This window comes from Melozone crissalis, unplaced genomic scaffold (assembly GCF_028551555.1).
Source record: "Melozone crissalis strain CALT ecotype California unplaced genomic scaffold, PUWL_Pcris_2 ptg000005l_1, whole genome shotgun sequence".
Classification (NCBI taxonomy): domain Eukaryota; kingdom Metazoa; phylum Chordata; class Aves; order Passeriformes; family Passerellidae; genus Melozone; species Melozone crissalis.
This window is the reverse complement of record NW_026535783.1, coordinates 37,328,623-37,354,284: the sequence shown is the minus strand read 5'-3', so window position 1 is coordinate 37,354,284 and position 25,662 is coordinate 37,328,623. Positions and strand designations below refer to the sequence as shown.

At 37.1% G+C, this 25,662-nt stretch overlaps 1 protein-coding gene across 2 annotated transcripts in view; it reads right to left on the bottom strand.

Moving 5' to 3' along the window:
- Positions 1 to 783: 783 nt before the first annotated feature.
- The window catches only part of FRMD3 (FERM domain containing 3), a 129,760-nt gene continuing 104,881 nt past the window's right edge, over positions 784 to 25,662 (bottom strand). The window contains exons 8-14 of one of the 2 annotated variants that reach the window (XM_054284404.1): positions 23,997 to 24,085; positions 21,736 to 21,799; positions 20,658 to 20,746; positions 17,309 to 17,383; positions 16,682 to 16,750; positions 13,399 to 13,520; positions 784 to 2,295 (exon numbers count right to left, since the gene is read on the bottom strand). In XM_054284404.1, coding sequence (XP_054140379.1) covers positions 1,700 to 2,295; positions 13,399 to 13,520; positions 16,682 to 16,750; positions 17,309 to 17,383; positions 20,658 to 20,746; positions 21,736 to 21,799; positions 23,997 to 24,085 — 1,104 coding nt within the window. In that variant the 3' untranslated portion in view covers positions 784 to 1,699. The remainder of the gene's footprint in view (positions 2,296 to 13,398; positions 13,521 to 16,681; positions 16,751 to 17,308; positions 17,384 to 20,657; positions 20,747 to 21,735; positions 21,800 to 23,996; positions 24,086 to 25,662) is intronic. The other variant, XM_054284413.1, reaches the window with a different exon arrangement.

The window sequence follows — 25,662 nt, the reverse complement described above, 5'->3', positions numbered from 1 at the left end:
CCTCTATGAAAATCACCATTTTAAAACTAGACACTTGCAAAGGCTTACAAGAGAAAACCAAGCAAAAGAGATTCCCTGATACTGAAACTAATGGAATTTATTTAGTAGGAATTAGACATGTGGTTGCAATGTGTAAAATGCACATCTAATAAAATAGCCTCAAATATATTTCTGATTCATAAATGTCTAAGCAGGAGAAAGAGTCTGAAGCCAAAATTCAAGTTCTTTGATTTAAATATGAAACAAGGCTGCACTAAGATTGTGGGAGAGGAGTGATAAAAACTTTCTTGTCTTAGATACAACCTCTGTGGTATATTTGAGGGCCTTCAAATGCTCTCAGCATTGACAAGATTTTACATAAGTATGTTCTCTAAGCTATATTGGAATACTTTTAGATATACAAATCCATGTTACACAAAACAGCATTAGATCTTGTAACTGGGCTCATAATAACAAGGAATGAGGGTGAGTATGGTGCTATATGTGAAAGGAAGTATATTACTATGCACAGAAAATATGTTGTCTTAGAGATTAGTCATAAAGGGCATCAAGCATGAAGATTCATCTCTTAAAGTGTTTAAGCCTTTAAGTGTGAGCCAGTAGATTATTTTGACATCAACTGTACAGCCTAATGCTTTGCTTTTTAAAAGAAGTATGAAAAATTTATTCCTTTTTCATCTTTTTATCTTCTTTATGATTTTAAAAAGTAGCTTGCTCACCTACTGATTTATTTTTGCGTCCTTTTTTTCTTTTTTTTCTTTTTTTTTTTTTTTTTTTGCTACTTACTATTATTGTCTTCCGTTATGTACAATAATCTACATTTAGACTGAAGACTCGATCTTTCTCTAAACATACTTGGACTATCTTGTAAAGACTTTCTACAGAACTGATAAAGTGGAAGACAACCTGACAGATAAGAAGAAGGATCATTTCAGTTCTGCCCACTTCCCCAAGCTTTAGAACTGTGCCTTTCAGAAATTCTTTTGCATACTTGCTGTCATTTCACCTCGCCCAGGCAGCCCCTACAGAACTTGAGTGAACTTTCTGTTTCCCAAACACAGTCCCTTTGTGTAGAGCTACATTAAATTCATTCTCCAGCCATAGTTTAAAAACAAATAATTGGTAAAACACTAAAAACACCCTGCATGCCCCTCTACATTATTCTTACCAATGTGTACATTTAAATAACACCATAAGTTGTCTTTTACTAAAAATTTACCAAAATATCTTAAACACATAAAAATATAAAAAACAAACAAACAGAAAAACAAACAAAAACCAAAAACCCAGCATAAACATTGCTTGTATAGGCATTGGTTAGAAGAGATTGTTTCACTAAGGAGTATATTCAAAAAGGTTTTCTTTCAATATCATCAGCTTTAGTGTCATGATTGAAAGGTTAAGGACAATGAAACTTATTGTGACCCTATCTTATATAATGTAATAAATGAGATAGAAGTCTGAAATGTAATTAAATAAAGCTTCTTTTTGGTTATTGAGAGGTGACTGTATAAGCTGGTAACTAAAGTGGCAATTTAAGTATGTAAAGGGAACTTAAGAACATGACAAGTCTGTAAAGAAAACACTAAATGAGGATATGAAGGCAGCTGCCAACAGATGGGCCCAGGGGCATTATGGAAAGCTGTCACTAACTGAAATTTTGAATATAGCCCTTAGTTGTACAATATTAATGTAAAATTTAAAAGCTGCCCAGAATGTCACGAATGAAGTTTATTTTGCAAGCCATCCACTGCCTAAGGGGGCAGTAATATTCAATATGAAACTGCTGAAACTCCGGCGTCTGGCGGATTTCGTGAAGGAAAGAGATTTGAAGGTCCGACTCCAAGAGAACAAGGAAAAGGGGGAACACAAACAACAATAGTCCAAGGCCTACAAGAAAAAGTCTGGAGAAACTCTTCACAAAAGCGTTCACCTCTATGTTGCCCATCAGAAAGTCATAGCTCCACCTCAGGGCTCTCCGAGCTTCTTTCAGTTCTTCCTCCTCTGCAATTAAAAATGCATTTTCATCTGCTTCAAGTTCCTCAAATGAATCGGTATCATCTTTCTCATTCTCTGCTCTTGGGCAGGTATCAAAGAGCATGTCAATCTCATCATCAACCGGTGTGGGCAGCAAGCTGGCACTTGGATTGTATACCAGCTCTGAGATGGTTAAGGGTTCCTCTTTCATCTTCTCTTCCTGTTCAATGGCAAGATCAACATCCTTCCCAGTATCCTTTACTGGAGAGCTTGAAGTCACAGGTACTGAAATCTCCTCTTCCTTTGGCAGCTGGATACCTGAAGAAATTAGATGAAAACAATAATACTAAATTTCTCACAGACTGGGGGCAAAAGTCAGCCTTCCAGGAGTATACAATAGATGTATGGAAAGAATATTCTGCAATAATTTTGCATATTAAAACCAGACTGTACATAATTATCAAAAACTGGAAAAGCTTTTTGAAGAGGACAGTATCTTTACAATGCTCCAGTACATCAGATCTGCTTAAGAGGGTCTGATGTAGCTACCAATGATAACAGTGTAGTCAAAGCAGAAAAGAGAGCACCTTATTTTCTACTGGCAATCTGATTTCTGGTATAAATTAATACCTACTACACACGTGGATTGGTGCTCTTTGGTGTACAATAATAAGAATAATAATAACAACAACAAAAACTACCAACTCTCATTGCTTTGAGATGAATGATTGTGCTAAGATAAGAGCTAAGGCTGAGAATAGAGCATGACATTAAAAAGAGACAACAGATTATCATGATAAATTCATCTTAACAGTAAAAAGGGCAAAGGAGAGGAAGGTTAACACATAAGAATTGGACGTCATTGGAACAGCATTGTAACAGCCTCACCTGTTAAAATAGCTCCTTCTCATGTAGCTTTTTTGTTTTTTGCTCATCTAGTTCTTTAGCTCTTTCTCTCTCCTCCAAATTTCTCTCTCCCCTTTATAGAGGATACTTTCTTATGACATTATTCTCTGCTCTCTCAAAACTTACTCTCCTTTTTCCAGTCCATCTCTAACAGCCGGAAGTCTGCCAAGAAGTCTGGCTGTTTACATCTCCATCAATACTTCTGTGATGGCTGTTAGTTGTCAGTCGTAGGAGTGGAGAGGACAGTTGGGCACAGACCTGCCTTGCAAAGCGATGTTAAGACAATTCCTCATGGAATTTTCCCTTTCTAAGTATTCAAATTGCCCCAGACAGATCTCTTCCCCTGTAATTTGTTATCTTTTCTTTCTTCTCTAGACATCACTGGCCACGCCACCAGGTGAGGTTTCTCATTTTGGCAAAATGACCAAAATCACAATTTCTGCTTCCTTTCATTTCATCACTGAGCAAAGCAGCTTGGGTTAGCATCTGATGGGGTTTTTTCCTGAGCTGGCTAGTCATGCATTCTTGTGGAAAGAGTACATGACCAGGGACAGAGAAGGAGAGCAGGAGAGTTCCTTTCAGCCGCAAAAGTGCATAGCTGAAATGAAACCTTGTCCTCAATAATTATTAGTTCAATAATTCAATTAGTTTAATTTTCATAAGTTTAATTTGACTTCCTACCAAATAATTCCTTGCAGCAACTACTCTGTCTTCTCTTATCACAGCCAATTTAGAAATTCATCATATTTCAGCATGAAACCTACACCAGTCTTTACATTAAGAAATACACTTGCCACAGTCATCAAGAGAAGGATACAAACCAATTGAAATGAGACAAAACAGAGTATGAACACCAAGAAGTGAGAACAGATTTGGAGGATCTTTCTTCTAAGCATCTTTCTCCTAAGTAACAGAAGATAATGCTGGATCATCAAACCATACTCAAGTTACTTGAGAGTACACACACAAGACATTAAATTACAAAAGCCAGAATTATTTAACTCTGGAATCCAGCTTTAAGAATCTACACATATCTTTAGATACACAAGTACTACCATTTGATTCTCAAATATGCTTTTCAAATATTCTTAATATTAGTAGAATTTAAGTTGAGCCACTTACTTAGACATTTCAAAATGGTTGAAAGCACACAATTTTATTCTCCCAAATTCAAGAATTCTGGCCATAGGCCTCTCTATACCAGCTTAGGTGCAAGGTCAGTCAGCAATAGATCTTCATCATTTTTCTCATCATAGAAGACAGGTGCAGCTACCACAAAGAGACGTCACCCCAAATTTGTGATTCTTGAGCCTCCTCTTCCTCCCCAGAGTAAATTCCAACTTGCATAAAATGCACATTGAACATGAACAACATATATTAACTTTTATTACAACTGTATTTTTTTCTGACAATAAATAACTGGCAAACTTCTGACTGTGGGGTTTACCTGTTGATAGAAGGCAACAGAGAAACCTTTTCATGTCAGTGTTTTTGTTTCCTGAAGGGTTTGTATTAAAATGGTAATGTGTTGCATCTCTGCAGCACACATCAAATTTACATTCCATTATTTAATTTCAGCTGCTAGGAAGAATTTTCCAGACCTTTGTTTTTACTTAGACTCATTAAATCATTGTAATTGCATTTTATATCAGTCAAATACAAGTGTTAATCAATATTTGAAAATTTAGAATGGGCATTAAATGCTGCTGGTCCAAGCTTATTTGATATTTTAAAAAATAAAGATATAAAGTTGGTTTTTTTGCTCCTTCATATTCTCTGTAGCACTACAGCATCTTTTAAATCAAGGATTGAGGAAAGAACAGGCTATTAACCAGAGTCTACATGACTGATTCGAGCAAAGCTTCAGTCACATTGCAATATATAGCTAAGTATGTTGGGCCATTCATATTTTGATGGTTTCAAAAGATATAACCATAAAATCATTATGGAAAATATAATTTACAAAGCTTATGCAGGCCAAAGAATATCACATTAAAGTACCAAAATTCCACAGTACAATGAATATTCCAGTAACACGAATTTAAGAGAGAAGAAAGTTTTTTTGATTTTTTATTTTTCAGATAGCCCTCAAGACAGCCAGTTATCTGAAGTAATAAAATCAAATTAAAAGAAAAAAAATCCTCAAAATGTTCCAATGGAAAAATAGAATATAAAAGTTAAAGCAAGCCAACTCCTAATGCTAATTATTCTACGACTACTGCAAATCCTTTGCTCCTATTCATACATAACAATTATTTTGGTACTACCCTTATAAGAGTATCATTTTATATAATTTGTTGGCAAGATTTTGAAAAGTCTACTATCTTTTTAACAATATTTAAAATTTATGTGGTGTTCAGATTTAAAGGACTATGAGTTGAGAATTAAGGTACATTTGAGAACCTCTTCCTTCAATTCTTTACTTTGAATTCTTAATGGCAGTTTATATTCCATAAATCAGAAACTTCTAATACAGATTACTGGAATATCAGGTAAATAAACGTGGGTTTATTTCTTATATTTCCACAGCAAAAGTTTGCTACACTTTTCTGGCAAGTGGACAAATTTTACAAAGCCAGAGATCTCGTTATCCTAGGTGAATGTCAGTATTCCTCTTCCACCAAACACTGGGATTGCTCCAAGCCAGGAGCATGAACAGCTGAATAAGACATGACATTATTTTCGTCCTCGGCTGTGAACATGAACGTGCAAGAAGTCTGACATAAAAGTTGTCAGCTGCTAGTACTTCTACAGGGGCCAAGACCAGCAGCTGAGGATTAGCAAAATGAAGGGCAGCTCTAGCTCCACCATTCTTAGGAAGCTGCAGTTGCTGGAAGTACAGCACCTCAGAAGAATGTGGACTCTGCTTATTAAAAAATTCAGTTCACACATTGTCTGTTGGCTGGATATCCTGCACAGGGCTTTGCTTACCAGAAACACAATTACACACCTATAACAGCCTTTAATATTGGAGAAAGAAACAAGTGTGAACATACATTCATTTTAAAGAGACAAATGGAAAATTAGATATGGTCCAGAAAGTACAGTGCTAGGAACATTTCATACACACATGCAAACAAAAAAGGCCAGCCAGGCTGCAATTAGGAGAAATCCTTCCTGTCCTTTTTACTTCTTCCTCTAGAAATATCATGTATCCTTTGCTTATTTTCCATGTAGACAAAATTCATCTGCACTATGAATAGAATGACCTTTCAGAGGGAAGGAGAAGGTGGCTTTGTCATGTGAGCAAAGTGCATGAATGTCACAAAGAAAATGCAGAAAAATGAGACAGACTTTAGAATGGCATTGCATTTAAATATTTCCCTACACAGGATCTATATCAAGCAGGATTTGCATCACAGCCAGACCTCCTGCCCTCAGAAACTGAATGTCACAGATTTGTACCATACCCACATCCCGTGCCTACAAAAGACACCTGTTATAGCTTTTCAAGGAGAGTTAATCAATGACAGTTTATAGTAACTCCTTTTTAGGCAGTGACCTGACTTTCCTGCCGGCCATTACTGCTTGCTTTAGTCTAGTGGGAACTTCCAGAAGGGAGCAAAGCCCTGTCCCAGCTGCCAGTTCATATCAGTTGGATGTTTTGTGGCATTACAGCTCGCCTCCCAGCTGTGTTGTGTCATGGTTCCCAATGTCACAGCTAGTACAGACACTGGAGGCCATTGCTCTGCTCTCCACATAAAGAGCACTCAAAGCACAGAGGCAGAAGCAGAGCTTACTGCATGGTGGGCATTCTGGGATGCCTGTTTTCCATCTCCCCTTGGCCTGGAAGGAGTTCAATCCAGAGTTGTTGATCCCCTGCCAGAAAGAGGATTAAGCAGCAACGGGACTGAAGGAAGCATCAGGGAGAGAAGTGTGTATCATGGGAACAGGAATGAGAAGGCAAGGTACATCTGTCGGCAGCTCGGAGACAGAAGGAGCTGCTGATGGCACTGCAGTGGCTCAGTGCCCAGGCCCACGCCAAGGGCAGTGAGGCTCGAAAGTGCCAAGTACTGATGTGAAAGTTTAGCACCCAAGCAAAAGGGCAAGTGGGACATTTCAGCATTCCCACTCAGCTTTGGGTGACCCCTCCCAGCACAAGTCAGCATTGTTCTGAACAACATTTTTTCGGAAAGTGTTGCAAGGGGGCTCTCCCAAGGAGTTGTGTGCCATTTTAGGAGTCTTGCACAAGCTACCTCCCCTGCTTTGGTGCTATATGCTGGTGTATATATATATATATATATATATATATATATATATATATATATACATCTATGTACACTTTTTTCATGTTCACTTCAAAAGGAATAGCAATACTGTTCAAAATGAACAGTACTACAAATTCAAGGTGTTTAAGAACTAATGTAGTCCCAACATACAAACCTCTTATGAGTGCTGTCATTATATTAAACCAAGATATCTTGCACCTATTTGAAACCAGTATTTAACCTCTGAGATGTAAAAGTACAAAACATATGTCAATAATAATGCTTTTTCAATCTTGCTACTATGTTTCAATCAAGGGAGTTTAGTATATTCTCATAGATTCTACTTTCTTCACTGGGTGGTGAACTCAGGAAACAAAGACAACCAGTCGCTGCTGCTACTCAAAGACAAATCACTGCAAGAAGCAGTTTCTCATGTATCTACTGCACTCACTGCTTTCTAAATTTCAGATATCAAAAGAGTAACAATATTCTAATCTTTGCCAGAACACTTTCAGTTAATTCTTTGATTAAAAACTAATCTGCTGAAATGAAGATTCAATGCAAAGATTTAACATAGGTTAGTAAAAACTGAAACAATTCAACCTATAGGTGCCCATACATCAAAAATTATCAGTGCTACAGAAAGCATGGAAAAACAAATTTAAAAATGTCTTATGACATTAAGGAAATGGACATATTTAGTGAAGGGGATCTTTAGCAAAGTCATTTCCTAAAAAAAAACACCCCTTTGCTGTTCATAGCAATACTGAATGCTTTTTGTTACTTGGGTTGCACTTCTTCTGTGTGTACTGAAAAAGGGAGGTAAATCAGACTGCCCAAGTTCTACCTTTTTCCACCAGCCTTAGAACTATTATTCAGTCAATGAAATGATTCAGTATCTAGAAAAATAAACCAAATAAAGTTACAAACTGGAAATCTCAACTACTGCATTCAGCTCATATTTAAAATCTACTATGTTCTAGCTTAACAACTATTTTGTTTTGGCATAAATTGCTATAGTTTCAAAGTGTTTCTCCCCACCTCAGTCACAGAAAAATACATAGGTAAAATTCCAGTCCCTCATTTGCTACCAATTAACAAATAAACCTACAATTTTCTGTAAGTTAATAAATAAATTTATGGTTTTTTCTCATTCATTCTCCATTTGCCACTTCATTCTTGTCAGCAAATTGTCCTTATTCTCTGCTGTACATGTCATTTACAGTACAGTTCCTTTCCAAGAAACAACTATTAACTTAAACTGGGGTAAGAGGGTTTAAACAAGAGGATTGAGTAAAATAAATGCAAATTTACCAGCCCTTCTGGCTGTGATCTTGGAGCCATGCCGCAGTAAACGAATGCACACTTCCTTGTTGCAGTGGTTAACCATCCGCAAATGAATGCTTCTCTTGGTTTGGATTTTTACAAGACATTTCACCATGTTGACTATTATATCCTCTTCTCAAAGTCTTGTAAAAGCTCTAGCCATACCAGCTTTGACCTTTTATTAAGTTCCCACCGAGTTTTAAGATACTAACACACAGGTTGCTCTCAATGAATCAAATGACAAGCTTCTAACATGGCCAACAAAAATATCCCAGCAGGGAACAGAACCAGAGGTTATTTTTAAACATTTCCAAATGCCTCATAATGTACAATACAAACTTTCACAGCACCCGTCTCAGTTAGCAGTTGCTAGCATAACAGCTGAACCACACACAGAGGCATAAAAATATCTAAAGCACCAAAACATAGTGCAGTTAAAAAAGAGGCCAGCATCCATAATCCCATTATTTTTCTAAAATGCTTTAATATGCCAGTAATGTCAGTTCCCCATCACTGCCTGGAAATTATTTGTGAAACATGTAAATACAATGGAAAAATCCCATGCTGTGCTTACAAATCTTACCCACAAAGCAAACCAGTGAGACCAAAATACATTAATTTCTAACCTAGAATAAAAACCTGACCTGCCCATATAAAAGAAGAACAGAAAATTTCTAAGACTGGAAAAAAAAATTCTCTCTTTACATATGAGCTCCATTTCCAGCTTGAGGACAGTTGTTGAACAGATCCTCCTTGTACAGAAAGAATTGTTGTTTCAGAAGGCTGGGCACTTCCCTGTTCCTGCCCAGCAGAGATATACACATTCCCAAAAATGCATGATGCACCTATGCTGGCTGCTGATAACTTGCTCCAGCTGGGAGCTGGAAGACAATCATACACGTAACATCACACTATCCTAGTGGGAAAGAAACTCTTTCCTGGTACACCAAAGCCACAGAGAAGAGACGAACTGGAAGGAGTGTACTGGTGGGGATGTAGTCTCTCACTTCCCAGAAAACTCATCTGTAATGTTTATGACATTGTACTACCTGAATCCTCATTATCTGACGTCCTTGTTCTCTTTGTACCAAAAAATCAGTGATGTGTATGCAAATATGTGGGAGAGAGGGCAGCAGGGGAGGGAGTCCTGCAAATGTCTATTTTACACCCAGCTGTTTCCCTCATAAAAGACATCTGCTTCAATGAAGCTTTTTGGAAAGAATTTTTATGATGGCTCCTTTTTCTTACACAGCCTGTATAGTACAAATGTCCAGCAGAGGTCCTGTTTTCTTCCTCTGCCAGAGCAAAGATTTTCTCTCTTCCTTTCCTTCTCAGCAAACACTTTTTTGTGGGTGTGAGGAAAGATCAAGTACCCATTTGCTTCCTATCTCCATTTTTTCATCCCTTCAAAAATACGATTCTGTCTTCTTTTCTCATTTTTATTCTCATAACTGTCATAAGAGCCAAAACAGGATCATTAAATCCTAACTAAAGGAGGTTGACTCTTCATTGTATACACAGCTACAAAAACTGGAAAGCATGAATTTTTACAAAAATCTAACCACCGATGTCTTCAATACATAAAGGAAGGCCTATACAAGGACTCAAGTGTCAGCCAGACAAGGTTGTGAAAGATTTCCAACATTTGACACATTTCCAAATGCCTCATAACACTGCAAACTTCCACAACATCCATCTTAGCTAGCAGTTGCTAGCATAACAACTGAACCACACAGAATTATAAAAATATCCAAGGCGTCAAATCTTGGTGCAAGGGGAAAAAAGGCCAGTGTATTCCTACATACTGATGTTGAGAAGTAAAATCTATCGTTTATGTTTCATGTGACCATGCTTATGCAAAAGAGAAATGACTGTGTTAGTTTCAAATTGTTCCCCATAATTTTATCTACACATAAGTAAGGGAGAAATCTTAAAATCTTACAACTGACTCAGAAACTCTGAGCCTATATCAACTCTCTATATTAACTCTCAGCAAGAGACTATCTAAAAAAATTTTAAATAGTTGTAGCTACAAAAGCTCCACACAACTCTCCTCTACAACCAAATTTTACACAGCGAAGCACCCACACAGAGACAGACAATTAGACTGATGGTAGCAGATGTGTGCTCACTCCTGCTCATAGCAACATTTAGGTTGGAAAGACCATCAAGTCTGTTAACCAGCACTGCTGTGTTCACCACTAAGCCATGTCCCCAGGCACCACACCCACACACCTTTTGAAAGCTTCCATGGAGGTTGTTGGTTCAACCATGTCCCTGGACAGTCTGTTCCAATATCTGACCATCCTTTTCCTTAAGGAAATTTTTCTTATATCCAAACTATACCTTCTCAGGCGTAATGTGAGGCCACTTTCTCTTGTCTATTATTTATTACCTGGGAGACAAGACTAATCCCCACCTGGCTGCACACTCCTTTCAGGGAGTTGTAGAGACTGGTAAGGTCACCCCAAGCCTCCTCAAGACTAAACAACCCCAGGTCCTCCAAGTGCTCCTCACAGGACTTGTGCTCCAGATCCTTCACTCACACCAGTGCCCTTCTCTGGACATTCTCCAGCCTCTCAATGGCATTCTTGCAATGACAGACCCAGAACTGAACTGAGAATTTGAGGTGCAGCCTCACCAGCACTGAGCATAGCTCAGTTCTTGCTCCATGTGTAGTTGAACACATTAAGTTTCTTGCAGTCCTGCTATACAGATTCTGTGGCTGCCTTCTTTTACTGTCTGATTTTGGACAGACTACTGCCTTTGCAGATGCAAGTCCATTGTCTCCAGATTTTCTAGCACCAGATGCTATCACAGCTTCACCTATTTGAGTAGACTATTTTTTTAAAAAAGGCAATACCTCTCCAGTCACAGGATATTAACGTAGTTTCGACAAAGTAATGAAAGCTTCATTTTGGTCACCTGATACTTCTGTGCTGAGATTTCATGCCCGAATTATTGATCTGATAACACTGACTTTTGCCTTTTGAACAGCAAAATGAAAGTATGCTTCACTGGGCTGAGACATATACAGAGATACCAAGGGTATTTCATGTAGCACACTAAAAGCAGTCTCCCAAGGTAGTTGTGTCAATCTCAAGGCTGTATGCCTCCCCTCTCCCCACCTCCTGCTCATGCCCTTACTCCAACACAGGACCTTGGTTGACTCTCTCGATGATCCAGTCAATAGTTGAGTCAGGCAATAATAGGAGACTGCACAGTTAAGGGGTTTTTGTTTGGTTTTGGGTTTTTTGTTTTAATTTGGTTTGCTGTTGTTACTGGGTTTAATTTGATTTTGTTGTTTTGAATTTATTTTATTTACTTTTTATTTGCTTGGGTTTTGGGTTTTTTGGTTCATTTTTTTGTTTATTTTTGGGATTCTTTTATGGGGTTTTTTTTTTGTTTTCTTGGTTTTGGTTGGTTTTTTTTTGATTGTTGGTTTATTTTTTAACTCCTTCTCTTAGTTCACACTGTTGTGATTAGTGCTGATGCAGGGGCGAAGGTGGGAATCCACAGAAGTGGATGTTGGGAAGAGAGCCAGCATCACTGTCGAAGAGCTGTGCGATCAGTTCAAGCTGCAATTTGATAATATTGCCAAGTTTTATGCAGGAAAAGCCTGTAAAAGTCTAAATACTGTTAACTTAGCATCTGGTGATATTTAACAACATATAAAGTATGCAGTTAAATACCACCAGCAAATACGTCTATTAGCTCATCATAGTAACAACAATCTGTCTGACTGAAAGGAAATGTAATTTTCAAACTTACATAACACAAACATTTAAAACAAGCACTGTCGGGTGAGCACTTAGCAAGAAGTCACCAGTTTCCAAAAATGGATTTCATTGCCTCGAGTTGTAAGTGCGGTTACAGGATACAGAGCAAGCTGTTGTTGCTCTGCAGCAGTGACAACTGCCCAGAGGAAGCACAGTCGTGGTACTTGGCTGCTAGAAGGCAAATTCTCAGTTAAAAATAACAGCTGCTACTAGTAATTTTAATAAAGTACGAACACAGACAAGGTAATTCACCCTGTACTTGCTACATTCAGTGTCCAAACTCTGAAGAATGAACAAAACATGTTCATACAACTCCTATAAAATAAAGTTAGGACATGCTCCCATGAAAAGGATATTCACTCAGCTTTTTTCTGGTTTTCATTGACTAGAACAAAGCAACAGCAAATATTGTATTTCCCAACCTCTGAAACAATTACCTCACTACATCTCAAGCAAGAGCTAGTGTCAGATTTTGTTTGGTTGGCTTCCTTTTTATTAGGACATAGGCAATTATCCCTATTTAAGCTGGCAGTGGTGTTCATGTCATTGTTTGTAGTGACTTTATCTCAAAAAGAAAGTTGTTCAATGTGATATTAAAAATATCAAGAAATAAAGAAATGCATGCAAAACATTGTTATACTGAATAAATTCAGACTTATCTTCCAATCATGTCCCATTTTGTCAAAGAAGATAAATTAAAGATCTTTCCCAGCTGATCTGCAAATAATAGTTTTGTTTTTTTTTTTTTTGGCCAAGGAAATTAAATTGGCAGACTAAAGCAGAAAGAAGGAAATATGAAAGTAAAGAGAATCAAGAAAAACAAAATATCCAGCAGTAAACAGCCAGTTTTCACTCCTGAATGACTGCTGACACTATTCAGAAAAAGGTGCCGTCTTGAGACTACTTATTTTCTAAGATCCTTTTGCCTGACAGTTTAAAAGATTTTTTGAAACAGAAACCAGATAGTAGTAACTTTCCTCACCATATATCTCTCATGTCATTATATTCCTTCATCCTATTCCCTAGTCCTAATGCACTGCTTCTTGAGATAGTGATCATTACTGGGTATGACATATGGAGGTTTAATGATTAGGAATACCTAATGAAAATTATTATATTTTTTCCATATCCCTGAGTCAGTATCACATCTTTTCCCATATGCTTTGTAATAAATATCAGTGGGAATTGTGTAAATGACTCACCTTCATCTGAAGGAACCTCTTCCTCCTCACAGGGAGAAGGAAGGAGAGGCTGCAGAGGTTCCATGTTGATTATGAGTTGCTTGTTCAAGGATGGAGAGCTGCGACTCTGGGTGATGCTCGTTCTAAAAGAATGGGGAAAACAGGGTCAGTTTGCTTACTGGAAATAGCTGCAGTCCAATAGGTCTCATCTCAGAATCGTTTTGCATAAATTACTAGGCCTTGAGCTGTTGTAAAAAGCTCTACACATTGAATGCTGTTTTCAGCTGTGTTGTGTTGCACCCTCCACAGATGTAAACATTGCAACATCTGAAGTGTGAGAGAGGTTTTGTCCAGATCTAGCTCCTTTACACTGCCCGACTTCCTTTCGTCTCAGGCAGGATTTCAGTGGGTTGCTCCTCTCCACAGTGCACAGCAAACACTAATATTTGGATTCAAGGAAGGGAAAAGTTGTTCCATTGCCTCCAGAAGTGGATAAAGGATTTGTTACAGTTTGAGCACTGAGGATCAAAGACTAAAGCAGGAACAACTGTATGCCTGTGGTTTACAGATACAGAGTGCTCTCTCTCGTGCCCACGCACCCCAGAGGCTGCCTCTACACCATGCCTCCCAGCACTCACACTGGCTTTCTTTCTTGTCTTGCTTCACTCTAAGAGGCTTTCCTGGTAGCAGGTGTTAAATATGCTCTGGAAAGTTTTAGGAATGCTGCTGATTTTCTTCAGTCATTATGCTTATTAGCCTAAAAATATATTTCTGAGAATATAAAATGGCTCTTTTGAATATGTTATCTAGAATTTACATGATACAGGCCTGAAGCAAGAGTCCTGCAGTAAATCTTAACCATTATATTGTAAAATATTTACTTTGACAAAAGCAAAGAGGAAATGGAAGAGTATCCTACTTAACTTCTCATGGTATATTGATACAGTGCTGAAGTGTCACAAAATGTATTTCAAGTCTGCACAAAAGGCTCAACTTAAAACTCCACATAAACAAACTGAACAAAGAACCTATTGCAAGTCAGAAGATGGAACTGTGCGTTGCTGAAGGTTTAGGTAAACTTGGGACATAGGTGTACAACTCTTAACCCACACTACCTGTCAGTAAATATTCTGTGGGAATAAACAAGCTTTCTTGCTCAATTGACATGATTTCATGTGCCATAACACATGCCCAATGATATTTATATCCTTATTTGTATTCTCTGATAACTATTTCGTTTAAATTTTCACTATCCACAGAGAGTTTTCACTCAGGATATTATAATTATAGTCACTCCAACCCAATGGTAAATCCATAGGCTTTTTATGCAGAACCTTTGTTCTTGTTGTAAAAAGCTCTCTAACAACTCCCAAAATATAAGTTGTGCCTGGGACCACCCACAGACTTCTGATCCATATTTATTTACAAAGATCCCTCCTTCAGGCATGCCCTGGAAAAAAAACATGAAATCATTCATTTTGTGCTTGGCAGAAGAGCTTGCCACTGCATTAATCCTGCATGATGACACAGATTTTCAGTACACAGAGCTTTGAGTATAATATCCAAACACAGAGATTTTGAGCAATACCCTCCTCTCAACAGTCTGATTCTTTCTTAATGCAACCATGGTACAACTGAATTGACTTTGAGGGTAAGAGCACAGGGAGAAAAAACTTTATATAGATATGGAGATATAGAGATATAGAGATATACAGATATATAGATATATAGATGCATTGATATATAGATATATGTTTAGGTTCAAATATTTTTTTCTGAATGTTTTGCTTCTGATGAAGGATGAAAAGCCATCATTTCGTATCCCCAAATCCCCTTTCACAAAGAAACTTTTTTCAAAACATATCTCTTTTTTGAGGTGAAAAATTTCTATATTTTTTGCCTGCTTGTGCTTTTAGAAGGATCAGCCATCTCTGTCTCCCATTTCACAACCTGAGCTATAAAAGCACCTGAAATCATTATATTCCTTAGTCTTTCTAAGAAACTGAACTTGGAGCTTCCATAATATTATAATTGCAAGCTTTTTCAGAAGGTTAATGATTAAAGAGATACATTGCTAGTTATGGATGTTAAATCCATATGATGTTGCTTTATAAATTTATTTGTTCTCTGATCTGCTTCTTTATGTACACTAACTTTTAAATTATGTGTTTAAAATACTTTTAAATATAGAAATCAAAGAAAAGCAAAATACAAGATAAAAAATAAATGTGTGAAAATATTTTCTTATCCTGGAACAAAGAAACCTCTTGGATAGTAGGAAATAAGCTATTTCCTAAAGTGAGCAACTATTCTCATTTAATATGCATTTGTGTGCCCAAGTACTTTATACTGCCTCAGTGATGCACCTATATTCTACCTTCTGTGTTATCATTTAGCACATTCTAGACCTTCAATTACCTCATTTTAAAACATTATCAGGACAAACATGTTTGAAAGCATGCCTGCATGGCCTAACTATTAATTACACAGTGTGACTGGACAGCATAATATAAATATTTATTGCAAATATATTCCCATCTTTTAGTAAAGATAATCTACTTTTATCCAAAATATAGACAGAATAGCAAGATTCAATTAAAGAATGTGTATTCCCCTCAAACATGAAATCTCAGCAAAAAAAGGGAATATGGCTGTAGAATATTCAGACTGTTAAGTAACCTGTTTTTAAAAACAGTTGCAAAGAGTTTTCCCTGATGGCCTCCTTCTTTTCTGAAGAGCCTTCTCCAGGTTCTTAGGAGTTTTTACTGTCACTACAATGAGTGATAAGGACCCGACAGCATTAGTTGGCTTGCAAGGTTTAGGAGCTTATTTCTCACAAGCTAAATTTTCCTCTGAAAAAACGATTCTTGAATATTTTTTCCTCTTTACTGAGTGAACTTCATGCTTTATAATCTGACTGCATTATGGAAAAGGTATGAAGTATACTGTGAAACATACCTAAAAACATATAGAAACCAAGAACTTACAAAATCAAACAAAATCTAGGAATGAAACTAGAGTGTACTTTTCTGTCAGGAACATGTAATAACAGCTTATGTTAGCACACAAAAAATAACATAGGTTATCAATCTGACTGATTATTTAAACACAGCTTCAAAGCAGCACAGATTAGGTTCTCCTTTATAGGAGACATTTGTCTGAATTTTGAGACATTGTGTGTGAGACACATATTTCCTAAGGCTTGCACGCATAGTTGTGGAAGCTCAGAGTGAGGGAGAATACTTCTGTAGAAAGCAATAATCCTCCCTAGTCCTAAACTTCAATACTGAATGTCAAGACATACCTGTGAACTTCAGGAGGTTCCCTCTGGATTTTAGAGCTTGCCTCCACAACTTCTTTGGCTACTTTTCCGCTGCATTAAAAGATGAAATGAATATTCAAGTAAATACTAAGATACATGCCAAGAACTACATAAATGTAGAAAATTAGGTTACATTTTAAAAAATTAAAATAAAGGGGGAAAAATTGCAATAAAGTGCATAAATAATGTTCTAGAATAAAATTGTGCTGACAACTTGCCCACAAAGCTACCACAAAAAAAGCAACTTTTTGTAGTAGAACACCATGGGTTGAACTGGCCTATCTATCTCACACCTGGTTCAGAGCTGCACAGCAGCAGGGGACATAAAATCTCTGCATTGGTCACACATCCTAATTTTTACAGAAGATGCACCAAAAGTGGAGCTATCTGCTGGCGGAACTACTCTTGACAGAAGTGTCTGTGTGAAAACTCCTGCTTAATTTCTGAGTGACACTAGAAAAGGCAACAGGAAGATTTTCAAATCTTCACATCAGCTAGGCATGAACAGACCCTCCAGCAGTAACAACCCTGAATTTTCCATGACTAATTACTTACATTTTCTTATTTCCTGAAATGATTTACTATGAATAAGAAACAGCAAACACCCACCTATATCGAAATCTACTGCCTTTAAAAAATATCTTGCTGCTGGACATTGTCTTGATCTGACTGGATTTTGCATACCTTGAAAAAAAATAACAGAGGCTGTCACCTTTTCGAAGACATGATAAGCAAAAATGAACAAGGCAAAATACAAGTTTTGTTATTTTTATACCATAAAGTAATTTTCAAAAAATGAGCTTTTCAATTTTTTAAGGCCTTTATACAAAAAATGAAGCACACATAAAATCATTCAGACAGCATAGAATGACTGAGCATGCAACAAGTGATTGTCAAGAGAACAAGAAAATTAAATGCAGACACTTGCTGCATCTCTATGAATTTTCATTCCCAGGATGAAGGAAAGACCATGGTATATCAAAGACTCTGAGACATGTGTCTTAACACCAGCTTGTTTTGGGAAAATATGGCTATTTCTGCTTTTCCACTAGGAAAACAAAGAAATAATAAAGACAACAACTTGTCTGCTGAAGTAGGTTCTTCTCCAATATCTCTACTCAGTCAATTCTTATTCTCTATTCTTAGTAGCCTACATCATACCCTACTGCTTCTCTGTATTCAACAGGTACACAACAACCTTTTATCTTTATTACAAAGACCATGGAAGAGCACCTCGTGTGCCATTTCCTTGATGTCCTCTTGAAAAATGGCAAATTGATTTTGAACAGTCATCTCTAATTCCCAGACCCTAGTGAACAACTGTCCATTATTAGTATCTACTTGAATAATTGCAACAGTGACTCCTGAACCTGGATCGAGACAGGACTAAAGCTCTGTTTTTCAAAACATGTCATGTTTTGAAAACATGACCTTCCCTTAAATTCAAAATCTCAAACTCTTCTATGAAGAGGAGAGCACCAAATTTAATTAAGGCAAAGTGTCAATGATGTGAATTATTTTCACTGTCTGACTATGTCTGTTTTAATCTTATTCAAATATCTTGTTGGTATGATATAGAACTTAAACAAAAGATAATTATCAAATGTTGCTAAATAACAGAGCCCCCACTGCACAACTCTATTTCTCTGAAATGTGTGAAAACATTTCCTCTTTCAAAACTACAATTTTAAGGCTTTACTTATAGATGGTTTTGGCTTCAGTTTCATGTTTGAAGCATTACTGTTATTTTTCTGCACTCTGCATATTAAACATTACAATTTTCCAATCTATTGTTCACATTCCTATCTGTTGAATAACATTTCCAATCCTCATTTTATTAAAGAAGTCCTCTTGAAAGACCCACCGAAATTGAAACAGGTGGGTGTAACTTTAAGCAATCATTGTTAAGGAATAATTCCAATCCATAAAATAATTTGGAAAGTAGAAAAATAGATGAGAGAAACAGCATTGAACACACCAAGGTCAGAGAATAGTGAGAGGGAGGAGGTGCTCCAGGTATTGGAGCAGATTCCACGAATGGAGAAAACTGTGGGGAAGGAGTCTGTCCCACTGCAGCCAAATACAGAGCAGATATCCACGCCACAGCCCAAGGAAGAGCCTGCAGCAGGCCAGCATGCTCTGAAGGAATGGAGAGCTCACACATGAGCTGGCTGCAGGCAGGCCCTGCGGCCCGTGGAGAGGAACACAAGATACAGCAGGTTTGTCCGGAAGGACTGCAAGCCTTTGGAAAGGGCCCATGCTTGACGAGGTCATGAAGGAGACTGGAGTACAGGAAGGGTATAAGAAGGAAGGAGCAGCAGAGAGGAGCTCCAACCTCCATTCCCCGTCTCCCTGAGCTGCTCAGGACAAGGAGGACATAAAGGAGTCAGAAATGAAGGAGTAAAGGTGATCCTGGAATGAAACAGGGGAAGGGTGGTTTTATTTCTGTCTCTGTTGACAAATTGAAATAGAGTGAAAAGGTTAAAAGGAAATTAAATTCAATTTCTCCAATTCAGGCCTGTTTTGCTGCGACAGTAATTGATAAGCAATCTTTCTATCTTTATCCTAAGCTATAAGCTATTTTATCATACCTTTTCCTCTTGACCCGCTGATTAGAGGGAGTGAAAGAGCAGCTGGGTAGGCATCTGGCATTTAGACAAGATCAAACCCCCTAAACCATGTATTTGTGACCAAAACCCAAATAGTTAATATTACTGCCGTTTTGCAACAAGAACAGAGAAGTGATATTCCTGTGAGCCTCCCCAACACATTTTTACATTGAGCTAATTTCTACTCTAAGTAATTTGTTTTCTTTATGGGGAAATCATCTCCTATTCCCAATTTATTTCTTGTGACATGAAATGAAACTACTCAAACACCATGCAGTATTTTCCTACTTAACTCTACTTAAAACAGAAAAGGCTTCCGGATAAGCTTCAAATTAGTCTTTATTTATAGACTATATTTAGGCTTGATATAGTCTCAAGCACAGTAAATGTTGACATAGAGAATTAACAAATGCATTTTGCCAGTTCCTACTTCCTGTTTCTTTTTTTCTATCCAATTGAATATATCAGTTGGATAGATTATATATTATTGTATCACTGTTGAAACTGAAGGGAATCACTTCTCCAAATTAAAGCAGGTCATTAAGAATTCAGGTTAATTCTTTTTTAATTGTCCTTACAGCAGCCCCCTGGTGTGGCTGTGTGCCAACACAGAAACAGTAATATTTATTAAATATGTGAGAGCCTGTAAAGAAACACTAAGTAGCAAGAATAAAAGCTACATGCCTAGAGGGAAGCATCAATAAACAGACCTAACAAAGTCAGTGGAGGGCAGAAAAAATGCAGAGGAATTTTCAATGAGGAATTATTAATAGGGTCTCTTTCAGGGAGTAAGGAGGTAGATACTACTTTTATTTTTTGTCACTTTACAAGCTTTTTATGTATAACAAGATCACAGGTATCTTTCAAAATGCATCTAAGAACATTTTCTTTTCTTCCTTAAATCATTAAAGAGAACTGTTTATTTTTCAATCAACTCTTACTAAGCCTTGCATTTCAAGCAGAAGAAAAATTATCTCCTGGCACAAGAGCCCAGAGAATCAAGAATGACAGATTTTTTTCCCTTCATTCTCAAGATATTCTACGGCTGGGCTGAGATTAACAGCTATGTTCCCAGACACAAGTGCAGTACTCTGTCCATCCAATATCTCACTACAGAGCAGCAAAAGCATTGTGCTGGAGCCAAAACCCTCCTGTCTCATTTATATTTTAAACAATTTCTAGTACTGGCTTGAAGTGAAATAATATTTCCCATTAACTTGCATATTTTCTGTTTACATTTTGCCTTCTATTAGTTAAATGGAACATTTCACAATGAACAAACCTCCACTCACACACTTTTTTTTTTTTTTTTTACTTTCATTATAGATAATGACTTCAGGTGAACATACTTGTAAAAAGCCTGGTTCTCCACCCCACACTTCCAAAGATGCTTGCAGGCTGCTGGTGTAGAGGTGTGGAATGCCAGCACAGCCTTCTTCTAAATGCAAGGAAAAGAAAGCAAATGAAAGAAGTGAAAATGTTGAATTCTCAGTGCCTGAAATAGCTCTACCTGATGGCATCACCTTTAACCAGATACACGGAAGACCAAGTTTTCCTGTATAGTGTAAATCTGTGGCTCACCCACAGATGCACAATCCATACACAGCTGATATTTAAACAGCCCAGGCAATTTTTCAGAGAAAAGGAGATGCTTCAAGGGGGGAAGAAAGAGCGTATGTACAAGTGGCCTTTAAAACAACTGTATTACTGGTCAAAATCGAATGAGGGAAATCTCTGAGTTCAATATTCTTTGCTGCACTACTTACCACCCACCTCTCCCTCCTCTCTACCACTTGATGTCCTACCATCAAAACCTCCTTGCAACCACATGAGCAGTTGTGATACCTCCGGCATTATTTCCTTCCTTCATTTTTTTTCCTCACCTCCATTCAAAACCATAACCTTAGGCTATATCACTCTGACCTAGGGAAAGAACTGATGTAGGCAAGTCTCTAGGATTTCAATGACAACAGCCCAGTGATAGGACCTAATTATGAGACACACTCTAACCTTTTCAGCTCACCAAAATTTGAGGGTGGGACTGTAATTAGCAGAAAAATGCCTCAAATTGATCCAGGTATCAATGCTTACTTGAGTTTGCAATCATATACAGACATCTTCTATACTTTAGAGTGAGTGAGTACAACTTTAGCACTTAAAAATACATTAAAACTTGACTCCAAAGGCATCCAAAACCATGAACAATCCACATAGCCCAGCGTGAATATTAAGTGAGAAATGTCTCAACCCTTTGCAAATTAGACATTTTTTCAAAATTTTCAATACTCACATTCATTCATATTCTATATTTTAGTTACAATATTAAGTACAATTATTGATTTAGTAGTTTGTTTATTTAAAAACATATACTATGTCTCATACAAGCTTAATCAAGTACAGAAGTTCTGTAAAAATATTAAACACAACCTCTTTCTGAGCTCCAAACACATAAAATGTCTTCCCTTCAAATTTCAGCTTATAGACATCACACCTAGAAAGAGAAAAAAATTTAAGTATAGGAAACAAAGATAAATTTATGAGTAAGAAAAGTAACTAGCATGTAAGTTTTCCTGATTAACAAAGTCAAGCAGGCAATCAAATGACAAAAGCCCTCTACAGGCCTTACAAAATTTAGGATAAAATTATTTAATAGTTTAAATTTTTCCAGAAGATAAGTCCAGAGTATTTCTTTTACGTCCTTATGTATCTTCAAAGAGTTAACTTTGTCTGCTGGAAAGTGAAGAGAAAATCAAAGGTAGACAGAAGCTTATATTTATATTATATTTAAGGCACAGTTTGTAATTCCTCTTATATCTTAAAATCTTACAATGTCTATTGTAATTGAGTTGAGGAAAAGATAATATTCTTTTCTCTATACTCACTTATGAGGCTTCACATCACATGTCTTAGTAACAGAATACAAGAAGAAAAAGACCATGTTTAGCAGTATTTGTTATGGACAGGCTTTTTGAGTTGCAAAATTTATATCAAAATTTAATTTAATCAAGGTTAAGTGCTCAATCTTCATATGGAATAACAGTGAACCATAAAAAGGCAATGCCATGCCTCTGCTTGAATTGTAATGGAAATTTTGCCATTACCAGAGTCAAAATTGAGCCACTGCTGTTTTTGACAAATTTCCCTAAGGGTTTTGGATGTCAGAGTTGAAACACGAATTGTCTTGTGGCAAGGACAATGCTATACCTGAAACTTTACAACAAGAGTTTTCCTTTTACATGAGAAAGCAAAAAATCATTGAGAAAGCTTTTACATTGAAAAGAAAATCTCAAATACAAATCTGGGGTTTTTATTGTGTAGTGCAAATTTCAGCTAAAATTATTTACAGCTACTAGCACTCACTTCTAGGCCTCTGAAATGGAAGAAGCAGTGCATAGTGTTCAGATAAAACTCACCAGACTGACTTTGAGCCTCTACTGTAACACTGAGAGTTTATTGGCTCCTCCTCCATCGCTGCTTTATTTTTTATCTGGTTTACATATTAATGCACTTAATAAGTATGCCTGGATCGCCCAGAGGATGCATTACCCTCAAGGGACATGAGCAGCTAAATGCTGTGAGATTCATGTCCCACAGTATGGTGGGCACATGCTTGGCAAGGGCTACTCTCTCCTCAGTGTGCCGTAGACTGACATTACTGTTATGTTTTCCTTGTGCCAAAACCACAAACCACTGAAGTACTGTGACCACAGTTACCTGCAATTAACCCTGGGGAAATTGTACTGTAAACCCATGATTATAAATGGATGGCTGCTGATAGGTGTTTCCCCAGACCTCCAGTTGTACAGACAGGACTATGCTGATTTTACACTTCTGAAGATTTCAGGTTATTCAACACTCAGAGAAGTTTCTACAGATGTGTAGCAAGGAGCCCAGCTTCATCTTTTTTCCACCTTCTGCCTGTCTTGATCCCACAAGACAGGCTGAGAGCTCAGAGACAGAACATTTACAACTGTTGGCATGCATGTAGCAGCAGGGCTAAAATGAGATTATCAGTGTCTAAGTATGACTGGTCACTTTCCACCCCACTGCTGAGGGTGTGCCCAGCTGCTCTTAACGTCATCTGCAGGAGCTCTGTTTTACCTCTTCCTCAAATGTGGCTCAGTGAGGGTAACAAATTAAGTAAGTACAGGAGTTCAAATGAAAGCAAAACCAGACTAACCAAAGACAATTGCATAAGTACTCATTTCTTAAAAAAAAGATATTCAAAAAAATAAATTCAAATGCATTCTCACCTCTTTCTCCTCTGTTTATCAAATAAGTTTTTTTTTTTGGTTTCAAATTGAGGGTAATTAAATGAGCAAATTGCAATATTTCCAAAAATCAAATAAAGATTAAGGTGGGCTCTTTGCCAGTAAACCTCACTGGTGATTTACAGATAGCTGAAAAGTCAATGTACTCAGTTTCAGCATTTGTAAATTATATTTACTAATGAACTCTGTGGAATAATTTTCACTGGCAGTTGAATGAGACTAAGTTGTTATTGTTCATGTTATTTTTGTAGTTGTAGCTGTTATCTAAAATCCTTTAAAACAAACATAATGGGGCAGGAAAGGTAATATTCACATGGTTCTCCTTAAAGACAACAAATGCAGGTGAAGATGGTAGGAAGAGAAAGCACAGAAGAAGATATGCTTATTTATTAAAATATTCTTACATCATATGCTTACCATTTTAATAAATGAATTCTTTTATTACCCTGGAAAACTACAAATCCTGCAGCTGTGAATCCTAAAAATGTAGTTGTTCCGAATGAGTCCTTGAAAGAGAAAAAGAAACATAGCAACATAACTTTCCCCTCATCCAACGAGGTATTTATTACTGATACTGAGGTACTTCTTAATGATTTTTTACTGATAGCATAAATTGTTACTCCATTCTAGATTACCTTTATTTTGTTTTCCACTTCAAAACAAATTTGCCTTTAAAAGATATACTTCTAAAGGAAAGGACAGCCCTTGAAATAAAGATCTCATTTATTTCTAGGCATTTGAGTAAAAATATCTTCTTTGTTTTCCTCTACCTGATGACACCAGGGACTCCTCAGGTAGACTTACCAAATTTATTGAAAATGTGCTTCTGTGTATGTCCCAGTCTTAAAAGGAGGACTAACTACAAACCAGGGATTCATATTTGCTTCAACACTGATATTTTTTTAAGATTTCACAATACATTGTTCCTCTGCAAGGTGTCATGCTGGAAATATTACTGACAGACAGCATTTACTAATATGAGCTTCTGTTTTGTACTCACGAACTCTTCAGTACAAACCAGAAGAAATAGCAGTTGCCTTTCAAATAGAAAAGAAAATTCTTAAAATATAGCTCCACCATAAAAGTTCTGGCTTATCATTTTTGATTAATGATTAAGGTGTGTTTTGTATTAACTGGATTTTCTGTCCATCCCAAGTTCCATACCCTCATCTTGATAAAGGTAATCAACTTTTTTGTGCCTTATGTCTCAACAACGAAGTAAAGGGGAACAGAAACAGGGATGGTTCTGGAGCAGCAGCCACAGCGCCAAAAGGAGCATGTCATAAGGAGCCTGCCAAGGACCTCGCTTTGAGGTTCACTTCCAGAAGACAGACAAATTTTCCTCAGGCATGGGTGATGAATTTCTGATTGGCTCCCACACTATAAACCCTGCCTCACAGGTAAAGAAGTAATTCTGAGCCAGTTATGCCTCAGTTTTTGGGATACCTTTTGAAAACCTGCAGTATAGTTTCAAAGTAAAGTTTACTGCATCACTGACTTCACTAAGCTCTGAGCCAGACCCTGTTTCACACAGGAGCACCATTCCTAACAAAGTGTATACAAAATCTTCTGCAGCTTTGTGTTAGAGCTGACTGCTTAAGGATGATCACCACCAGAACAGCTAACTAAACAGTACTGCTGTCCCAGCAGAAGAGACAATACATGAGCCAAAGCAAAAGCAGCAGTAAAAACAAAAAGGAAGTCACTCTAAAAATAAACACCACAGATGAGACAGATACAACCACGTAATTAAAATGTGCGCGTACATGATAATCAAAACTGGTAATTAAGATCGCCTTCTTACAGAAGATCACAAAATATCAAAGTGGGAATTGGTAATTGGAAATGGGTTTTCCTCCCTGTACATTTGGCTTGCTTTCTTCCTAAGATTTGCATATTTCGATGTTGTTTGAAAAACTGATCTGCCTTGGACTATCAGTCTTTTGCATTTTCTCATCAAAATAATGGTGAATCCTGAAAATCTTGGCAAACAAAAAATATTTCATACCTGGACTAATTAAAAGAAACCTTTGCACTAAATGCAAAGAAATTATGGACTATTATCAGAGCTTATGCCATTACA